Below are 21399 nucleotides of genomic sequence, written 5' to 3' on the forward strand. Positions count from 1 at the left end.
GGAAAAAATGGTCTTGCCACTTCTGAAATGGATGCTGTATTAATCCTTTGTGCTCGAATAAAGTCACATTAAGTTCAGCTTAGTGAATGTTTACCAATCATAACGGTATTTATACTTAATTAAATCTTCATATATACTTTAATCCAATTTCTTTTGTCTTGCAGAATGTTGTTCTAGAGATTAGGAATTAAAAGCTAACTGAGAGCAGTGTTTCTGCATTCATTCTTTCCTTCACGGGGGTGGGGAGCAAAGTATGTTTGGGCACAGATTCCCCAGTAAAGATGATCCAAATATTATAGCATCACCAATGACCGGAAGCATCATAAATGATCCTTCAACTGCCTACAGCTTCGGCATAGCTCAACTACGTAGATTGTATGCAACCTGTCTAAAGTTTCTCGACTAGGAACTCAGCACGTTGTGATCCAGACTCATCCATCAGTCTAGGTACTCAAGAGCCAGAGTGAATTGTAAATTTTCAATCTTCCCCCAAATTTCTGGTCCTCAAAGGGTCTAGGTTTCCTCCATGAGGAAACACAAGCCAGAAGGCCCAAACCACCAACACAATATTTTAAAAATCATGTCCAAATTTATTACGCGTATTTAATATTATGATCTGGCTATACAAACGTAGTATCGTTTTAAAATTCTGTTATATGGATAGGAACCCATGGAAGTTTCTGATTTATGCAATTTTTCCTTCAACCAGAACTCACCTCCATATTGATCAAATAAGTGTCAGTGTGGATTTTCATCTGGCCGCAGACACACACAAACAGCTGTATGGTAGAGCCGACTGTTCTAATGACATTTTGAAGACATGATCCTACCAGTCCATCAATATTTATAATTCTCGGTCACCGGCATGACTGAATGCATCCTTTGTGGTTCTAGAAACTGACTTCTAAACTTAGGCTGATGTACAGAGAACACAATGCATACTTTGAAAAACACTGGGACTGATCCAGCCACGCCCAGATTTAAGGGCCCCGTAGGTAACCTTTCGGGTAGAGAACACCTACCTTCTAAATAGCTCAGTGTTTACATCTGCTGGGAGCGACACCTGGAGAAATGTTTCAAGTTTCTTTCTATTGTTGTCTTTTCTTAACCTTTCATTTCCTTATACCTGTGTTTCTTTCCCCCTAATCCGGTAGCGAAGGAGCAGCCCAGATCAAATGAAGACAGGAGAAGCCCACTGCACGAAAGGGGAGCAGGCCAGGAATCTAACAGCAATACTAACAGCGGGGCTGGAGGGGCGCCAAGTTGGGGGAGAAACTCCAAACAGGCGCACGTAAGATGGAAACGAACTGCAGGTGTCCACGTAGGGAGCAGGTGCTTTCTCATGGAATCAGATGCGACTGCATGATGGGCCCGGGGTGGCTACCCGGAAACCAGATTTCTAAAGGAGGAACTTTGCCCTATGACATTCCGACTGGAACTCCGAGGCTTGCCAATTCTACAAGGTCCTTCTGATACTTTTATCTTCTCCTTCACTGATACCACGTGTTGGCCTAGCTCTTGTGGAATTATACCTCCACGCGGTATCTTACCTACCATTTCTCTAATCCTTATGAACGAAAATTACGCCACCCCTTGTTTGGATCCAGGTGACAAATCGCTTCAAAATAAGGAAAACTAAAGCGTTTAAGTCAAAAGCAGCTTCCTAAATGTCGGCCGATGATCTGTGCAAATAAGGAACACATTGTGTCGTCCTTTGTTTCTCGCTTACAGACAATAGGGGACCTGCTATAAAGATCATTTTTCTTCGTCTGTGTATTTGTGGGAGAAAAAGAGTATATGTGGGGGCGCCTGGGTGGCTCAGTCGGTAGAGCATGTGACTTGATCTCGGGCTTGTAAGTTCGAGCCGCACATTGGGTGTAGGGATTTCTTGTAAATACATAAATACATAAATAAATAAATAAATAAATAAATGGACAAAGTACTATTAAAAAAAATGAACAGACAAAACAAAACTCATAGAATACAGAGATGGGTGGTTATCAGAAGGGAAGGGGCCTGGGGGTGGGTAAAATGGGTGAAGGGGGTTAATTGCATAACGACAGGTGGTAACCAGACTTCTTACGGTGGTCACCTTGTAGTGTGACCATAAATCAAATGATTATGTTGTACACCTGCAACTAATCCTATGCCAATTTGACCTCAATTAAAGAGAAAAAGGATGTGTACCGTTTTCCACGCATGATGTTTCATTAATTTTATTGTCTGTAAACGTACTAAAATATCTCTGGAAGGATCTATAAGGAAGCAATCTATCAGGAACTGACGGATTGCAAAATAAAGAGATCTGACACCTTTTGAATATATTTCCTGTTTTTTAGAAAGCTAACTTAAAAAAAATGTTTTAAAAACAGGGGCAGATATTCAGAAAAAGAAAAAAATAACTACAACAACAACACATTTTTTGAGTGGTGGAGTGGGGGGAAATGAGTCCAATATACTAAAATTCTAAATCCGGAAACAAACTCCTTGAGGTCATGTCTGTCTTCTTACAAAAGGCACTCTCGGTCCATGGAACAGTAGGTGGTACAACTAAGGGCTAAATAAATATTTGTTGACAGCTAAAAATATCAATGTCAAAATGTTCTACTAATTTTTGAAGACTTCTATTCACTGTGAAGACAAAGTCTCCATACACTTCACAGGGACTAGGTTCAAAGTCTCAGCCTGCTTGTTCCTCCCCCACCCCCCCAGCCTTTTGTAAGAACACTGGCCATTTCCACTGGCTCACAGAAGGAAGAGCCAGACCAAAGCCTGTTCCAGATGGGGACTGGGGAAGCTGTCACAGAAGCCTGTGTAGGGTTGGCCATCAGTTCCAACAAGGACACCTTCCCACGACTCCAGTTAGCACAGCGGCCCTGCTAAGCCTCAGCGTGTTCACCATGTTCCAACACGCACACACACACACACACACACACAGACACACACACACACTCTCTCTCTATTCGTGTTAACTTATTTCCAGCTTAAAGTGGTCAGCTGGAACTTACCTCCATGGCCCCCCCCCCCCCTCATTTTTTTCCCCACCCTTCCCCTGTCCTGCCTCCCTTCTGGGATTCTGCAGGGAATTTGCTTCAGATATACAGGAAAGATGAAATGACTATTCCCTCCTTTGCTGGTGCAAGTTCAAACTTCAGGTCACACAAATCCAGGATTAGATCCCAGCTTTGCTTGGACAAGCCGTGTAAAGATGAGCATATTACTTCAGTCTCTCTAAACCTCCTTTTCTTCCTCGGCTCGTGAGGATTACAATGATCATTTCTCCTAATTAAAAGAAATGATGGGGGCACCTGGGTGGCTCAGTAGGTTAAGCAACCGACTTCAGCCCAGCTCATGACCCCGCGCTTTGTGGGTTCGAGCCCTGCGTCGGGCTCTGTGCTGACAGCTCAGAGCTTGGAGCCTGCTTCAGATTCTGTATCTCTCTCTCTCTCTCTGTGCCCCTCCCCTGCTTGCAAAAAATAAATCACCCTATTTATTTAGGGTTAAAGAAACCCCTGTCTCCAAAAAATAAATATTTAAAAATTAAAAAGAAAGAAATGATGAAATACATACGTCTGCAGCAAACTATACCAACAGAAAACAATATTAGACACCACGTATCATATATTTACACGTGTTTTTTTTTTTTTAATTTTTTAAGTTTATTTACTCTTGAGAGATAGAGACAGAGCATGAGCAGGGAGAGACACAGGCGGGGAGAGACACAGAATCGGAAGCAGGCTCCAGGCTCTGAGCTGTCAGCACACAGCCCAACGCGGGGCTCGAACTCATGAACCGCGAGATCATGACCTGAGCCGGAGCCGGACGCTTCACCCACCGAGCCACCCAGGCGCCCCTATTTACGTGTGTTTAAGACAGTCGTTTGTAAATAATCAGGATGAACACTCACTACACTATGATACTGTTGGTTTACTCCTGCTCCTACAAGTCTGTGTGATCTGACAATTCAGCAGCTCATGGGATAGAGTATGTCTCTGTTCCCAGTCCCCTTGCCAGTCCTCTTTCTGCCCTGAGTAGACTTTTGAGGCCATGACTCCAGTCCGGCTCTGAGGAATGCGGAGTGATTGAGAAAGGAGCAACCATATCAATCTACTTCAGAGATGAAGGTGGCTTCAAACCACGTTCCAATGTGTCACCGGCAGTCCTACATGTAAGCGCAGGGAGTGATTTCACACAGCAGGCACCGGGCCACCCTCGCACAGGGCCGGTACCCACAGCCAGGCTGGCACAACAGTGGAAACTAGTCGATGGAGGCATCACCAGGAACAGGTGGTGGAGGCCACACAGGTGTTCTCGGGCAGCACACGGAGAACAGAACTTTGAAAAGATACTCAGTCCTGAATCAAAGAGGGAATTGCGTTCTGTTTTGTGCCTTCAGTCGCCTGGCACCCCTTGGACCCCTTTCCAGATTATCATAAACAATGGAAAAGACTTAACAGTATATAAAACCAAGCGGCTGCAAACTGGAATTTCTAATAATCTGTGACTTCGAAATTGAGAATTTACTTTGGATCGACCCCAGCTGTTGATCAACTCTGTCTATTCCAACTCATTTTACCCAGTTCTTCTAGGCAACACCGTACCAGACCGCTCGTGTTGAGCCCAGTCGGTCGAGACCTGGGCACTTGATCAGATCTCAGACCAGAGACATTTCACTGAAGAGATCATTTATCAACATCCAAAGATTCTAAGATTCTAAAAACAGCCCCATGGACTTGGAGCATCAACTTTGAGGATCAGTGTTAACACCCCGTAACATGCTCTGAAAGAAACACTACCTATTAGAACTCATACATTCTAGACTGCTTATGAAAAATCAATTCCATCACGTTGTAGCTGTGCTTATCCAGAAAAGCATGAAAAGCATTCATTCACAAGACTGAGCTAGCACATGTCGATTATACCTCAGTTAAAACAAAAGCAAAAACAAAACACTGAGCTACAAGTCGGTTACTATGTGATACATGATCAAAACAGACCAGACCTCCCATAGTCTGCATACTTCTTAGATCACCATATTGCACATAGTTACAAGACGACAGAGCTGGCACTAAACTGTCACTAAAAATCAACCAGACTAAGAGTTTTCTAAGGGCTAACATTTTTTTCCCAAATAATTTCAAATGGGTCTGTTCTCTTAGGAGCGTTCCATGTTAGTGGACTCAATCTATGAATAAGAAAACGTTGGAACGGCAACCGGCACCTACCTGGAATCCTGTTAAGTGTCACCCAGAAATGTTCGTCGGGGCTGTAAGTATCTTTTGACCAGTGTAGTAGATCAATGGCCCTTTTGTCATGGAAGACAAAGTTGACAAACTCTCTTGTAAGGGCCACATAGGCGGTGCCAAAGTAGATGGTCAGCTGATGTGGAGGCGAGGTTTTCAAAATATTAGTATTTTTCACAAAAGAGCCATCCTTGCCTATGTGCTCCTGGTGGACATACTTAGTCCGTTTAATTGCGTGATCCGGAGGCAGCACCCCCGGGGTAATGTTTTTCCCTTTAAATCCTTTCAGATACCGGACTATCTCCTTGTTGGTTTTCAGCGGGAAATCTTGCCCACACGTGTTGATGGCGTACCTCCATGGGACCTTGGAGGCCGCAAGGTCTTTCAGGCAATTCAGGTCAGCCTGGAGCCTGGAAATGCCTGCGTAGACCACAGGTTCTATCTTTGACGCGACAAAAGCGTTTTGGAAGCAACTCAGTAACCGCCATACAGATTCCTTAAACTCAGCCGGGGCTTTCTCATCCACATGAACACAGTAGACGTTCTGGGGCATATAGATAGCCCTGAAGAGCCTTTCAAAAGTGTCAAAGTCCTTATGGATGACCATGACATAAGCCAAAGGGAAAGCGACTTCTTCTTCCGACAGGGGGCTTGTGATGTAGTGATTCTGGATCAGGTAGTCCTTACAAGGGACGCTTCCCAAAGGGGATGGTAAGGTCTTCCCCCACAGAAAGGCTGACTTAGCTCCTAAGGCGTCATCACAGGCTTGCACTGGAGAATACCTTGGACTGGAACCGTTCACCTTCCCGAAACTCTTTGGCACGTTTAACTGGCTACTATAAAGGATCACCAAAATAACCACACAGAGCAGGATGAAAGCAAAACAGCAATACCTCCAAAAGTTCATTATTTTCACTTCCTCGGGGAAGGGATCTCTCTCCAGGGATGGAGAAATGACCGGCCCCTGAAACCTCGGGCGCGAAGAGGCTGAACTGACGGCTCTTCGCAGTCTGGGATTTCGACAGCTTCGCAGCGGGGCGTGAGCGCTTCAAGCCTCATCGACTGTCTCCCGGAGCGCGGCGTCCCTCCTCCGGGGCGCCGGCCGGAGAAGAAGCGATGCTCCCCGGGCTCGGCGTGCTCTTCCGACCCTCGGTGCTGAATCCCGGCCGCGCTCCGCCCCGCCCAGAGGCCCTCCTCATTTGCATACGGAATGCGAGTGGCGGATCCTTGCAAATTACCTACTGCATTGGAAGGACGGGTCCTTTTCGCCGGGGCTGAGTCTCCCCGGCTTCACCCCGCCCCCCTCCCATCCAATCTATTCCGATACCATCTCCCTCCTCTTCCCAGGCTCCCCCCCCCCCTCGCCTGGCAGAGTAAATGCTCCCACTTTGCCCCCCGGGGGAGCCCCTCGACCTGCTAGCCGCCCCGGGGAAACCACAAGGTTGAGGACCTCTGCCCCTCGGGTTTATTTGCTTCTCTGCCCCTCTTTTTGCTTGTCAGTGTTGTTTCTACCTCTGGGCGTGCAGACACAGATAAGAAAAAAATGCACGTGTAGCACGTGTTCAGCAGATTATCAGCTGCAAAAAAAAAAAAAAAAAAAAAAAAAAGGAAAGAAAAAAAGAAAAAGAAAAAAGACTGGTGAAGTACGTGTTCCTGGATTAAATCAGCCAGTTTCCCATGGTGTTATATACCACCGAGTCTGTGGAGGCTATGGGAAGAGGGAAAAAAGCATCACCCTCTTGGGGTATGGCAGAAGGAACCTAGCGGTGACTGACTTGTAACATTGAAGGGTCCGTGTGGATGACACAAATCGTAAATGAAACAAACACACGTTAGTTTGCACACCAGACCGAAACGTGAGAGTCCTTGTTCCCAGAGAGAAAAGTTGGTTCCCCTTTCACACAGAGCTTCAGATAACTTGAGCTGTCAACACGGTATTTATCTACGAAATGTGGAGTGACTAGCCACTGGGTCTTTTGAAAAGTCTGACAGCTTCAGATTTGAGTTCATTTCACAGAACTCAAAGAAGTCTCCTTCCCACCAAGCCACCTCTCCCACTTCCTTATTCTGAAGAAAGAACAAAGGCTTCGGGGCTGCTGCAAAATTCCTGGAAGTATCACTCAGTGTAATTCAAGGGAGGCAGGAAGAAAGAGAAGCCCAGCAGGTCTGGTCACATTACACAGGGGTTGTCACAGCTCACCTGTGCCAGGTGCCTGGAGCACTCAGCAAATGTGGAGTGCCTTGTAGACCTATGAGGGCGGTAAAGACGCTTCTGGGGAAAAGGGCCTGGTCCAACTACAAAATCCATTGTGACAGTCCCAGTGGTATGCTAAAAATGCCTGCGCCCATCTCCCGTCCCACCTGTCTGGGCAGGATCAGCTGCCTCTGTTAGGAAACTGTTTGGTGTATAATGCAGCGATCTCCTTGCCCCCTTCCTGTCCCACCCCTCTCCCTTTCCCCCCGACTCCCCAGCTTACTGTAATGGGCTGAGCTAATGAATGACAACAGTGTCACGGATGTGATGGATACGGATTTGGACACAGACCCGAAGAGTTGGCGGGGACCTTAAAGATATCTAATTAATACAACCCTTTATTTTACAGATGAGAAAACCGAGGCCAAGAAGAACATTCTTTTCCCAAGTCATTCAGCTGGAGAGAAGCCAGAAAGCTTCACTCTGCAGCTCCCTAGTCCAGATGCTGGAGCCAGTCCATTTGAGCCTCAAATCCCTGCTGGTCGCTGACCAGCTGTGAGACCAAGGTAAAGTTACTGAACCTCTCTGAGCCCCAGCTTCTTCATCTGTGAGATGGACGGTCACAGTGGTTTCCGTTTCACATGGCTGGGAAGAACATAAAAAGAGATGACTCTGGGGGCACCTGGATGGTTCAGTCGGTTGAGCGACCGACTTCGGCTCAGGTCATGATCTCATGGTCCATGAGTTCAAGCCCCGTGTCGGTCTCTGTGCTGACAGCTCGGAGCCTGGAGCCTGCTTCTGATTCTGTGTCTCCCTCTCTCTCTGCCCCTCCCCCACTCATGCTCTGTCTCTCTCTGTCTCAAAAATAAATACAAACATTAAAAAAAATTAAGAAAAAAAAGAGAGATGACTCTTGTTGAGGGTTTATGTTTATGATCATACATGTTCAATAAACATTACCAACTATTGTTATTGTTTCTCTTTAGAAAAATATCCAACATCTCCTGACCTTGTTAATGAACTGATATTTTGACTTCTGTTCTTAGTAATGGCAAAGAGAAATTTTTACCCTCTTAAGGCTTTCCAGTGGGTTGCTTTATTTCTGCTGAAACAGACAGGAGGTTAAATTCCACTCTTATCCTTCCCCATCACTCTCCCCCTTCGCCCCAGACACAAAATAGAAATATGCTATAGGAAGGGAAGAATTGAATAGCCCATGTGGATGCCTTCACTTCCCTTCATTCTTAGTAGAGCCACGCCCTTTTCTGTAAAATACATCCTTGGCAGAACTTTCATGGAGAGCAGGAGTAGGGGAGGGCTGGGGGGGGGGGGCGGGGGAGGGAATTCTGGGCTCTCATTGTAGGTTCGGGGTGGTTTCCCCTCTTTTTGCCTTGAGCCTTGACCCTACAGTAGAGCCCCAATGGAATGCCAATACAAAGCAAACTCAACAAATCTTTCATCAGGATTTATTCAACGCAGATTGCAAGCAGGGCTGCGAGAGAGGCGCGATGTGATTTACAGCTCCAAACAGCACGACCCGGGAGATGCCTCTCTGGTCTGTCCTGCCTTATGTACAATGGTTTAGATGAACAACGTGAGATTGCGAGATGATGCCCTGCTAAGCAGTTAGCCCAGCGGGTAGGTTTGTTTTGCTTGGTATCTGTGGCAACTGAACAGGCTTTCTCTTCTAGCAAATAATTGGGGCGGGCTAAGCTGTGACTTCCAACCAGTACATTATTTCTGCTCTGGTCACTGCAGTTGGCTTAACCTACTGCAAACTGTCATCAAGCGGGCATTTTGTATGACCTTCCCCTGCCTCTCCGTACCCCAGCATAATCTTTAACATCCAAACGAGGAGATAGCACAGGAGGCAGCTAACAACACATCATCAACTCAGCTCTGCACGAACACACGAGGCGAGGCTACCTAAAGGTTTCTGAGAACACGGCGGGATCTTTTCTCCCTTACAGTCACTGGGTTCTTAGTAACTTAGGAGCCATGTGTCTGCCCCAGCTGAGCCATGAGGGGTAAACGTGGAGGCTGGTTTGGTTCTCGGCAGGGGCAGACTTGGAATCCGGGCCTGACTCCTTTCCAAGTGCTCATACCTCTCTACCACAGATCACTCCTCTCAGCTTAATTATTGCTGCTGGCTCACGACAACGCTTTGTGACGGGTCCCCTCATTTCCGCCAAATGTATACCATGCTGTGTCAGTCTGGCAACCCCAAATGCTTTGGCTACGCGGGAGACACAGAAAATAAACAAGAAAGGATCTCCCAGCAACCAACGATCACAAATTTGTGGGCTGGATTCACACACGTGAATGTGTCGGGGAAGAGAAATGAAAATAGTAGGTGAAGTTGGAGGAGGAAGGGAAAGACAGGGCTGGTAAGTTCACAAGTGGCAGCTCACATTTGGGCGAGGTGTCATGGACACAGAGGGAGAGTGGGGACCGCAGCGAAGAGCCTATGTCCCACCTAAAGCAAGCAGCTCCCTCTCAACGCTGGCCAATAATGCCACGCTGGCCACAGGGCCTGTAATTTTTTTTTAATGTTTATTATTGAGCGACAGAAAAGGAGTATGCATAGGGGAGGGGCAGAGAGAGAGGGAGACACAGAATCTGAAGCAGGCTCCAAGCTCTGAGACAGCAGCACAGAGCCCGATGCAGGGCTCGAATCCATGAACTGTGAGATCATGACCTGAGCTGAAGTCAGATGCTTAACTGACTGAGCCACCCCGGCGCCCCACTCTTCAAATATTTTCAGAAGTGAGAAATCTGAATTTTACCCTTAAAAAAATTCCCAGACTCTTTGAATGTGACCAAGTACTTAAGAAATTTTTAAAACACAAGTGCATGCATGTACATGCACCCTGAAGGCTGCATGGAGCCTCCAAGATGCAAATTTATCATCTTTGTTTTAAGCATCAAAGGTCCTGTTCATGTACGTTGAACCCCTCTCCGGTCGTAGGCCATGAGCTCTTAGTATAGTTGAACAGTCGTAACAAAGTTACTCAGAACTAAGCAGCTAAAAAGTCACAAATTCAAGAGGACCTGTCTGACTCAGTCAGTTAAGCGTCCACCTCTTGGTTTCAGCCCAGGTCACGATCTTACGGTTCATGAGTTCCAGCCCGGCATCAGGCTCTGTGCTCAGAGTGCAGAGCCTGCGTGGGATTCTCTGTGTCCCTCTCTCTCTGCCCCTTCCTCACTCATGTGCTCTCTCTCTCTCAAAAATAAATAAACATTGTTTTAAAAAGTCACAAATTAACAGAGGGATGTAGCACGGGGACACCCAGGCACCCTGTTGTCAGCAAGGTGATGGGCTGCGTGTGAGTAGGTTCAAGAAAACATCCAGAAGCAGAGCACTTGCAAGACCATTCGGTTAAAGGATGGCTGCCATCCGTTCAGCTCAGGGACCATTTTATTACTGCCGATCAGTACCCCCAGCACTTGTAAGTTATCAAATAAGTTAATGTCTATGAAAGGGTTTGACAATCATAAAGATCAGTCAAAGATATGCAGTGTATGCACTGCATAAAGATCAGTGCAAACATTGGGCCAAGCAGACCGTCTCTGAAAACAAGCAGAGCGCTAACATTTAGTGAGAAGGTATATAAATGTATTTATCTATCTTATGGATACCTGCTGCACATTCTATTTAAAAAGTCATTTGTGGGGCGCCTGGGTGGCGCAGTCGGTTAAGCGTCCGACTTCAGCCAGGTCACGATCTCGCGGTCGGTGAGTTCGAGCCCCGCGTCGGGCTCTGGGCTGATGGCTCAGAGCCTGGAGCCTGTTTCCGATTCTGTGTCTCCCTCTCTCTCTGCCCCTCCCCCGTTCATGCTCTGTCTCTCTCTGTCTCAAAAATAAATAAACGTTAAAAAAAAAAAAATTAAAAAGTCATTTGTGAAGGATGTTTATTTAGAATTTTTTTTTAAGTAACCAGTTTCTGCACAAAAGGGGAGGCTTTTAATTATTTAGTAATCACAATTACGACAAAAATTTTTCCCTGAAAGTATTAGGCAATTATGTTGACCACATGATTCTATGTCAGCATTTTTTTTTTCTATAAAGGGCCACATAGTAAATATTTTAGGTTTGTGAGACATTTGGTTTCTGATGTAATAACCACTCACATCTGCTACTGCAGCTCGAAAGTAGCCATAATACGTGCCTGTGTCCTATGAAGTCTTTATTTGTGGACACCGATATCTCAAGTTCACATAACATCCATGTCACTAAATAGTCTTCGTTTCGTTTTTTCCAACCATTTAAAAATGTAAAGTCATTCTCAGCTTGTGGAGAGTACAGAAACGGGTGAGACTTAGCCCATGGGCTGTGTGTCATTGGCGATCCCTGTTCTAGACTGCAATCGGGTTCCTCCAGGCCTATATTTTGCAATACTGGAATCTTTGCAATCACCTATAGATTCTGTATCTTTCCAGACAAAGAAATGTGAAATGGGGCCAATTACACCTGCCTGAAGCCCCTTTACATCCATCATCTGGGTTATAGTGCACAGCACTGGACTGTATGCCTCAGTTTCCTTCCTTCTTCTATAAAATGGAGGTATTAAGAGGACTGACCTTATAGGGCTTTAAGGAGATTTAAATAGGTTCAGGATATAAAAAGAGCTTAGAACAATGCCTTGCACGTAAGAATTACTCAACAAGTCTTAAGGCATCTCTCTGTTGCCAAACTTGGCTCACCCAGGAACATACCTGCCCCGTCTACTTCCTAGATACTAAACAGTGAAGCAGAACAACTGTGTTTGAGGGGTCATTCTGCCGCCTGAAAGATCCCAAAGGATAGGTGGGAGCCCTCAAGGTCACTGTTATCATGGGTGGCATTGGCCTCTTCTGCCCTGTGCCCCCGCCCCAGAGTGGGGCAACTACACTTCAGGTTTCTTCAGCCTGTATTTCCAAACCATGTCCAAATGGTTACCTCTTCAGAGAGCCAGCCTGCTGGGTCACCCCACAAAAAGGTTACCACAGAGACAAATACACAGCATGGTGGGGGAAGACCAAGGCTTTGGAGCAGCGTTATATATTTTTTAAGACTTTATTTTATTGTTTTTTAACATTATTTATTTTGAGAGAGAGAGAGCACGTGCACCAGTGAGGGAGAGGGGGAGAGAGAGAGAGAGAGAGAGAGAGAGAGAATCCCAAGCAGGCTCCACGCTGTCAGCGTAGAGCCTGATGTGGGGCTTAAACTCACAAACCATGAGATTATGACCTGAGCCCAAGTCAAGAGTGGGACACTTAATGGACGGAGCCACCCAGGTGCCCCTGGAGCAGGGTTTAAACAAAGCTCTGCTGCCTCCTACGTGACCTTGGAAAAGTCTTTGGGGATCACTGTCCCTTAGTTTCCCAATTGTTAAAAAGGAATAGTCTTTCTAAGTGGTGGAAAGTCAATCTGGCTATGAAGCCTTCTTCCGAATCTTTTCCTGATCTTCCACATACGGTCACCCTAGCTTACCTCACTCTTCTGGGGTCGCACTCCCTTCTCTACTTCCCTAGAGGCCTTCTTGGGGTAGCAAAGCTCTTTCCCTTCCGGGGTCAATTGCCCAAACAAAAACAAAAGCGAAAACCAGACAAGAAACACAAACAAAAATGTTATCTTTGGTTATATTCTGCTCAACTTCAAGGAACAGAATAGTGACGGTTGTCTTTCTATGCAACGTGTCGGTTTCCAAATGTCTCCTTTGAGAAAAAAGATGGCAGATTCATGAAGTGAATTTGCACGTTCAAGGTCTGTCCAAATCTGGGATATGCTTCTGCTACCCTTCTCGTACCAACTGCCTCCAAACTCCTCCACCTACATATTTTTGAAAGTTGAACTGATGTTGCAAGGGGTTGGTATTTCTACTAAGACCCAGTGTTTTACCATTCAGCAGCTGCGGGAGATCTGTATCTTGAAGATACTCTTTATCTTTTGAACATTTTCAAATAAGTGGAAACAAAACAGTTTTAAAATAGAAATAGGGTGTGGCTTCCTCCAACTTCTACTTTTAATAGCCCTATTAAATTCTTGACTTGAGTTCAGTTTATTTAATCCACTCTCCTACTAGCTTCTTTCCCACAGAACCTGTCATTAACTTGAGCTTAGACAGTGTATTAGGGCAGAGGGCTTGGATCAATCCCAAAGAAGCAGACATTTCTTCTTTCCTAGACGTTAAAGCCAAACAAATTTGTCTCCAGGATATGTCCTGTGTTTGCGCGTAACTGAAGAAGATCTTTGTATTTGATTCTCCCACTGGTTAAAGTGGTTTTCGATTCAGATTTTATGTTTACCAATTTATCCTTTGAAATGATTTCCTTAAACTCTATCCTTTCTCCTCAAAAAAAAAAAAAAGAAAGAAAGAAAGAAAGAAAGAAAGAAAAAAGGAAAAAAGGAAAGAAAAGGAAAATTTCTTATAAATAGAGGAAGTGTGGCCCCAGTCTGCTTTGGTTAGGGCCCTCGTGAATGATAGTGTAGTTTCAATCACTACCCTTCGATGTGTCTTCAGTGTTTTGGAATCTGCAGAACTGAGTGCTTTTGATGATAACAGTTTTCCAATTTACTGATCAGTGCTGTTCTGTGGAACACAAATATCTAAGGCATTAATTCTTGATCCCAAGATGACCTGGACATTGGGAAGCAAGCAGGAATGTGTTGGGGCAGCACTTAGGGTGACCATCTATCCCAGTTTGCCCAGGACTGAGGGATTTCTCGGGATGTGGGATTACCAGTGCTAAAACTAGGAAAGTCCTGGGCATACCAGGATGAATTAATCACCCTAGACACCAGCTGTCCTACCCACTCACAGCTGCAAGATAGTTGACAAAAGAGTATTCGGGGTGCCTGGGTGGCTCAGTTGGTTGAGCGTCCAACTTCGGCTCAGGTCATGATCTCACAGTTTGTGAGTTCAAGCCCCACATCGGGCTCTGTGCTGACAGCTCAGAGCCTGGAGCCTGCTTCAGATTCTGTGTCTCCCTCTCTCTCTTCCCCTCCCCCATTCATGCTCTGTCTCTATCTCTCATCTCAAAAACAAATAAAAATGTTAAGCAAAATAAAAAAAAAAAGAGTATTCAATAACTGGATGAGTGTGGAAGGAAAAGAAATGTTTAAACCATTGATCCGGGTGGAGGGAGTAGAGGGAATGCAGAGTAGAGATGCAGATCATCAAAAGTCTGCAAACTGTAGTGCGTAAAACCCATAGAGCCCTTCCTTACCTATCCCAAATCACCAAGGCGTGGGGACCAAACGATCAGCGCTTGTTGGACAGCTTTACAGTGAGCTGAAAAGAACCCACATACATTATTCTAAATACACAAATGTTCCCCAGGGGGTAGGAGAATGTCTTAGGAACAACCTATATAATGCAGGGAGAACCTAAAAGGAAGATAGCAGCTATCGCAGTGTTGACTGTGTCTGAAGTCCCCTCCCCTCCACATCACATGTGACTCGAGAGGTCTTCTTTCTGTCAAGGGGAGATGAATAGAAAAGTATGAAGGTCTTATGAATGGAAGAACTTATTTTAACATGTGTAAGAAATGGCCAGTAAAGCCAGGAAACGTTAACTCATTTAACAGCAGCAGAGTCAACCAGCCGTTTGATCTCTCCGACTCTCAATTTCCAGATTTGTACAAGCTTAGCGCAAATTGGAACTAGATGCTCCCTCAGGCTTCTTTCAGCTCTAAATGCTGTGATTATTCTAGATTCTTCCCAGAATAAAGAGGAGGCTGTTTTTTACAGGAAAACTGCACTGGGGAGTTTTGTTTAAATTCACTTAAAGTGCAGGGGAAGTCCAAAACGTGGTAGGATAACTGACCAGAGATAAAATCCAAGAAGACTTGGAGGTGGGGTGGAGGGCGCTTGGCTCAGACAGACCAAAGTCCTTGGAGAGGAGAAACCACATGGGGGGAGGGGTAAGCAGCCTTTCCAGGAGGCCCCCCCCCCCCACTGAACACCCCACCAGGACTTCAGGGTCTAAACTGGGCAGTTTTCACGTGGGATGTAGGAGAGTGTTTGGGGTCCCGGGCAGGAGGGCTTTCCTTCTGTAGACCCCCAAGGAGCTCTGATTTGAATTGAGGACAGAATCCCAGATTTTCATGAAGGAGGAATCCTATGAGGAGTGGGGCTAAGGAAGGGGATGGCTCAAGAGAAGAGACTAATGATGGCGGGAAGCTAATTACGTTAGGATGATCTGAAAATCTTCGGTTTGCTTAGTTAAAAAAAAAAAAATGGTAGCATCAGCCTTCAATATGTGCACAGTTAAGTTCTGATCTTTTAAACCTGGCTTGAAAAGAAAGATTATGGGGAAGGAATATCATCCACCTATTCTCAGAAAACATGGCAGTGACGTGGATATGGGGTAAATATACTTTGGGGAAAACCTTCTGATGCTCATGGCTTTGACCAAAAGCAGCTCAAGAAAGAACACAATATACTCTGCAGGTCAGGAGATGAGATTTCAAAAGATGGGCTTGTAAGCAGCTGTGGCAATGAGAAACCACATTAACACAAGGTTAGTTCAGAAAGTGACTAATACATTTACTGCTTTGGACGTAACTTTCTTTTTTTCCTTAAACTTTTTTTTTAAGTTTATTTATTTTGAGAGAGAGAGAAAGAGAGAGCAGGGGAGGGGTGGAGAGAGAGGGAGAGAGAGAGAATCGCAAGCAGGCTCCACACTCCCAGCTCCAAGCTCACCACAGGCTCAAACTCATGAACCGTGAGATCATGACCCGAGTTGAAATCAAGAGTCAGACGCTCAACTGACTGAGCCACCCAGGTGCCCCTGGATATAACTTTCTAAGATTGTTCACCAACAGATGAGTTAATTTCATCAAATAAGTAGCCTTATGAAAACCCAGATACGTCCTTTAAAGCAGGGGCTTCTGCTATTGGGCTGTTCTTTTTTACTTCTATGGTGTGGAGTAAGGTACCAGTTTGGTAAGATCAGGGATGGTCGACCTCGGATTGAAGCATAGTCTGGCTAGGGCCAGCACTGCTCCCCAAATAAGGTTGGCACTGTGAAGTATTCCCAAGGTGAGCAAGATGCTTTGGAAACACAAGGAGAGAGAACAGTACCATTGCCATTGACCAGGAGTAGAAAGGAAATGTCAGAAATGTCCCAGAAGGACTGAACATGGCTAGAAAATGCTGTCTGAAACTGATCCCTCAGGACATGGCAAAGTAATCTAGGGGGTGTGTGTGTGTGTGTGTGTGTGTGTGTGTGAGATGGGGGTGGAGGTGGAAGGGGTGATGATTTGCAACTGACTGGGCAGCAGGCTGAGGGGCATATTAAAACCTATTTCCATTTAGGAAGAACAGTGCTGAAGGTATCACAATTCCAGATTTCAAGATATACTACAAATCTGTAGTAATCAAGACAGCAGGTACTGGCACAAAAATAGACACACAGATCAATGGACCAGAGCAGAGAGTCCAGAAATAAACCCACCCTCATATGGTCAGTTAATTCATGACAAAGGAGGCAATAATATACAATGCGGAAAAGACAGCCTCTTCAACAAGTGGTGTTGGGAAAACTGGATAGTTACGTGTAAGAGAATGAAACTGGACAACTTTCTTACACCATATACAAAAATAAATTCAAAATGGATTAAATACCTACATGTTAGACCTGAAACAGTAGCATTCCTAGAATGAAACATAGGCAGTAATTTCTTTGACGTCAGCTGTAGAAACATCAATTCTAGCTATGCCTCCTTAAACAAGGGAAACAAAACCAAAATTACACTATTAGAACTGCACCAAAATGAAAAGCTTTGTACGGTGCAGGAAATCAACAAAACAAAAGACAATGTACTGAATGGGAGGAGATATTTGCAAATGATATATCTGATAAGAGTTAATATCCAAAATATATAAAGAACACATACAATTCAACACCAAAACAAAAAGAAAAAGAAACCCCAAGCAATCTGATCAAAAAAATGGGCAGAGTACCTAAAGAGATATACTTTTTTTCAAAGAAGATATACAGATGGTCAATAAACACATGAAAAGATGCTCAACATCACTAATCATCAGGAAAATACAAATCAAAACCACAATGAGGGCACCTGGGTGGCTCAGTCGGTTGAGGGTCCAACTCTTGATTTTGGCTCGGGTCATGGTCTCAGGATCGTGGGATCAAGCCCTACACTGGGCTCAGCACAGGGCATAGATCCCACTGGGCTTGGGATTCTCTCTCCCTCTTCCACTGCCCTTCTCCCCCAGCGCCCTCTCTCTCTCTCCCAAATTAAAAAAAAAAAAAATGAAATGAAAAAATTAAATAATAAAGGGAAAACCACAATGAGGTATCACCTCACATCTGTCAGAATGGCCAAAATCAAAAACACAAGAAACAACAAATGTTGGCGAGGATATGTAGAAAAAAAGAACCCATGTACACTGTTGATGGGAACGCAAATTGGTGCAGCCACTGTGGGAAACAGTACGGAGTTTCCTAAAAAACAAATCACTAATCTGAAAAGACATATGCACCCCTATGTTTACTGCAGCATTATTTACAATAACCAAGATACAGATGCAGCCCAAGTGTGCATCTCTAGATGGATCGATAAAGAAGATATGGTATACATATATAATGGGATATTACTCAGCCATAAAAAAGAATGAAATCTTGCATTTGTGAAAACATGGACAGACCTACAGGTTATAATGCTTTGTAAAATAAGTCATCCAGAGAAAGACAAATACCAAATGATTTCATTCATATATGGAATTTAAGAAAGAAAAAAAAAAAGCAAAGAAAGAAGAAAAGACAAACAAAAACCCAGACTCTTCAATGCACAGGACAAACTGGGGGTTGCCAGAGGGAAAGTGGGTGAGTGGGGCGGGTGACATAGATAAAAGGAATCAAGAATCTACTTATTTTTTTAAATTAATTAATGTATTTATTTTGAGAGAGAGAGACAGCACGTGCACACACGGTGGAGGGGCAGAGAAAGAATCTCAAGCAGGTGCCACACTCAGCACAGAGCCTGATGGGGAACTCGAGCTCACGAACCGTGAGATCATGACCTGAGCAGATGCCTAACCGGCTAAGCCACCCAGGCGCCTGAGAGCACACTTTGACAAGCACTGGGTCACGTACAGAATTGTTGAATCATTACATTGTACACCCGAAACTAATATAACATTGCATGTTAATTACACTTGAATAAAAAAATTTATTTCTGCCTTTCACAAAGATGGTGCTGAAGGTGAAGAAAGAAGTTCCTGTCCTTCCCAAAGGCAAAGGCAAAGCAAAGGCTTTGAAGTCCAAGAAAATGGTGCTGAAAGATGTTCACAGTCACACACACACACACAAAAGGAAGATCTGCAGGTCATCTACCTTCTGATGACCCAAATGCCTCTGAAGGCAGCCCAAATATCCTTGAAAGAATGCCCCCAGAAGACACAAGCTGGGCCACTGTGCATCATCAAGTTCTCCCTTACTACCCAGTCCGCCATGAAGAGCATAGAGGACAACACACTTGCGTTCACTGTGGATGTCAAGGCCAACAGCTACCAGATTAAAGACACTGTGAAGAAACTCTATTACCTTGACGTGGCCAAGGTCAACACCCAGATCAGGCCTGATGGAAAGAAGAAGGCATATGTTTTACTGGCTCCTAATTATGATGCTTTTGGATATTGGCAACAAAATTGGGACCGTCTAAACTGAGTCCAGCTGGCTACATCTAAATCTAAAATTTTTCACCATAAAAAAAAAAGATTTATTTCCATTTATGTCAATTCAATAACTATTCTTATCCCACTGGATGCTCACTGTGTTGGGCTGCCAAAAACATGAAAGACCCCATACGAGATTATACTTTAGTCAGGGTAATACGATATTCACATTCATAATCATAATGTAAAGAAGATTATAAAATGACATACAAGCGTTACAAAGGTTTACAAAGTGTATCATTGAGAGAGAGAAAAAAAAAAAAGATCAGGAAAAGCTTCCTAAATGACAGGCCATTAAAAGCAGACATATTAAGGCCATTATTTAAATGGGAGAGATGGAGAAGAGTGGCCCCGGTAGAGAGAGAATGACCTGAAGAAAAGTGCCAAAGGCAGGAACACAAGGAAGGTGGTTTTTCTGGAATATTCTTTTCAGAGAAAGCAGCAGTGAGAATTGACAGTGAGGTGGTATTGGTGATAATGAGGTGATATCTATTAGGAGTATGTTGATATCCGACATCCCATGAGATGTTTATAGTGAGCAAATCAATAAGCTGTGGGAACTCCCTGCAGCATGTGAGATTGAGAAGTTATTCTTAGAGCCATGCCTTAATTAGAAAAATATGTTGAGTGTTAGAATGGTTTGAAGAGAGAGAGACCCGGGCTAGAGAGGGCACTTGGACGGGTCTAACAATCCATTTGAGAGGCATGACGGGCTGGAGTTAGAGTGGCCGTGATAGGAACAAGTTGGGTAATACTTGCTACAAACCATCCCAGACAGAATGTACAGAATGTGCTGATTAGATATGGGGCACAAAGCAGTTGGCTCCCAGGAAAGAATGGCAGTGCCAGTCACGGAGACTCTGGAGAAGTGGGTTTGTGGGGAGTAGGGAGGTGGGAGGGGGAACATATCAGCAGGTGTCAGTGGGAGCCTCAGGAAGAGAGATCCAAAAAAGAGGGAAATGTGGGGGGCATGATACAGTGTTATGATTCATCAGAACCCAAGCCGTGATGTGAATCACCAAGTAACAAGAACATTAAGAGCCAAAAAGCAAGCTGAGGAAAGATTCAAGGGGGACAGTCACTGCAAATTAAAATTTCCCCGTCATTCTGAGTTTCTCTGAGAGTAGTGACTCTAAAATCAACTATTAACCAAGGCTCAATAGTCGGTGACCAAGAATCTGAAAAGAACAGTATTATCCATAGTTGGATGGATAATATCCATTATCCAAGTTCCTCAAAGAGGGATTGTAAAAGCAATGCCCTTTCACACATTTGGCAACATGACAACCTTTACATAGTGTTGAAATCGTAGCTCAGAAAAGTTAAAAACAGAACCACCCTCCGATCCCCAAATTGCACTGCTAGGTATTTACCCAAAGAATACAAAAATACTAATTCAAAGGGATACATGCACCCGCCCTGATGTTTATAGCAGCAGTATCTACAATAGCCAAATTATGAAAACAGCCCAAGCATCCATCAACGGATGAATGGGTAGAGAAGAAGTTGTGTCTAGATACAACGGCATATTAATCAGCTATAAACAAGAATGAACTCTCACCGTTTGCAATGACATGGGTGGAGCTAGAGAGTATTATGCTAAACAAAATAAGTCAGTCAAAGAAAGATAAATACCGTATGATTTCACTCATCTGTGGAATTTAAGAAACAAAACAAATGAGCAAAGGGGGGAAAACGAGAGAGAGAGAGGTAAAGCAAGAAACAGACTCTTACCCGTAGAGAACAAATTGGTGGTTACCAGAGGGGAGGTGGTGGGGGGATGGGTGAAATAGGTGATAGGGATTAAAGAGGGCATTTGTTGTGACAAGCACCAGCTGCTGTAGGGAAGTGTTGGGAGAGAGAAATATATACATTTATATAATGAACGTATACGATGCATTTACCTAAATGTATAAATGTATACATATACAATAAATGCACATATTTATACAATAAACGTACAATAAATTCAATTCAAAGAACTGTACACATCTTATAGGGAGTCTAGGTTGCAAAGTCAGGGTGTAAAGAGGAGACGAGATACAGTCAAAATTCCTCTGGAGAAATCCCTTGGGAACGTGCCACATTAAGATGACACAGAGTCTCCCTAATTCCAACATGGCCGATTTTCCCTCTAATCTTGATCTAGATGGTAGTTTCTTCTAACGAGGCCCAGACAAAGAAGTTGGCTGGAACTGAGAAACTATGAGATGTACACGGTATCATTAACATTAGAGAGCCATGGGAACGAAGACCCATCGTGGGAATAAACAGAATCCA

General features: G+C 44.4%; 1 protein-coding gene across 2 annotated transcripts in view; it reads right to left on the bottom strand.

The window, feature by feature from the left end:
- Window positions 1-21399, bottom strand: part of GCNT2 (glucosaminyl (N-acetyl) transferase 2 (I blood group)) — a 56404-nt gene that overhangs the window by 25266 nt on the left and 9739 nt on the right. The window contains exon 1 of one of the 2 annotated variants that reach the window (XM_045497423.1): window positions 5226-6793. The exons of the other annotated variant lie outside the window; for it this stretch is intronic. Coding sequence (XP_045353379.1) covers window positions 5226-6150 — 925 coding nt within the window. The 5' untranslated portion in view covers window positions 6151-6793. Of the gene's footprint in view, window positions 1-5225; window positions 6794-21399 lie in introns of those variants that run through there. 2 annotated transcript variants of the gene reach the window in all.

This window comes from Leopardus geoffroyi, chromosome B2, assembly GCF_018350155.1.
Source record: "Leopardus geoffroyi isolate Oge1 chromosome B2, O.geoffroyi_Oge1_pat1.0, whole genome shotgun sequence".
Taxonomy (NCBI): domain Eukaryota; kingdom Metazoa; phylum Chordata; class Mammalia; order Carnivora; family Felidae; genus Leopardus; species Leopardus geoffroyi.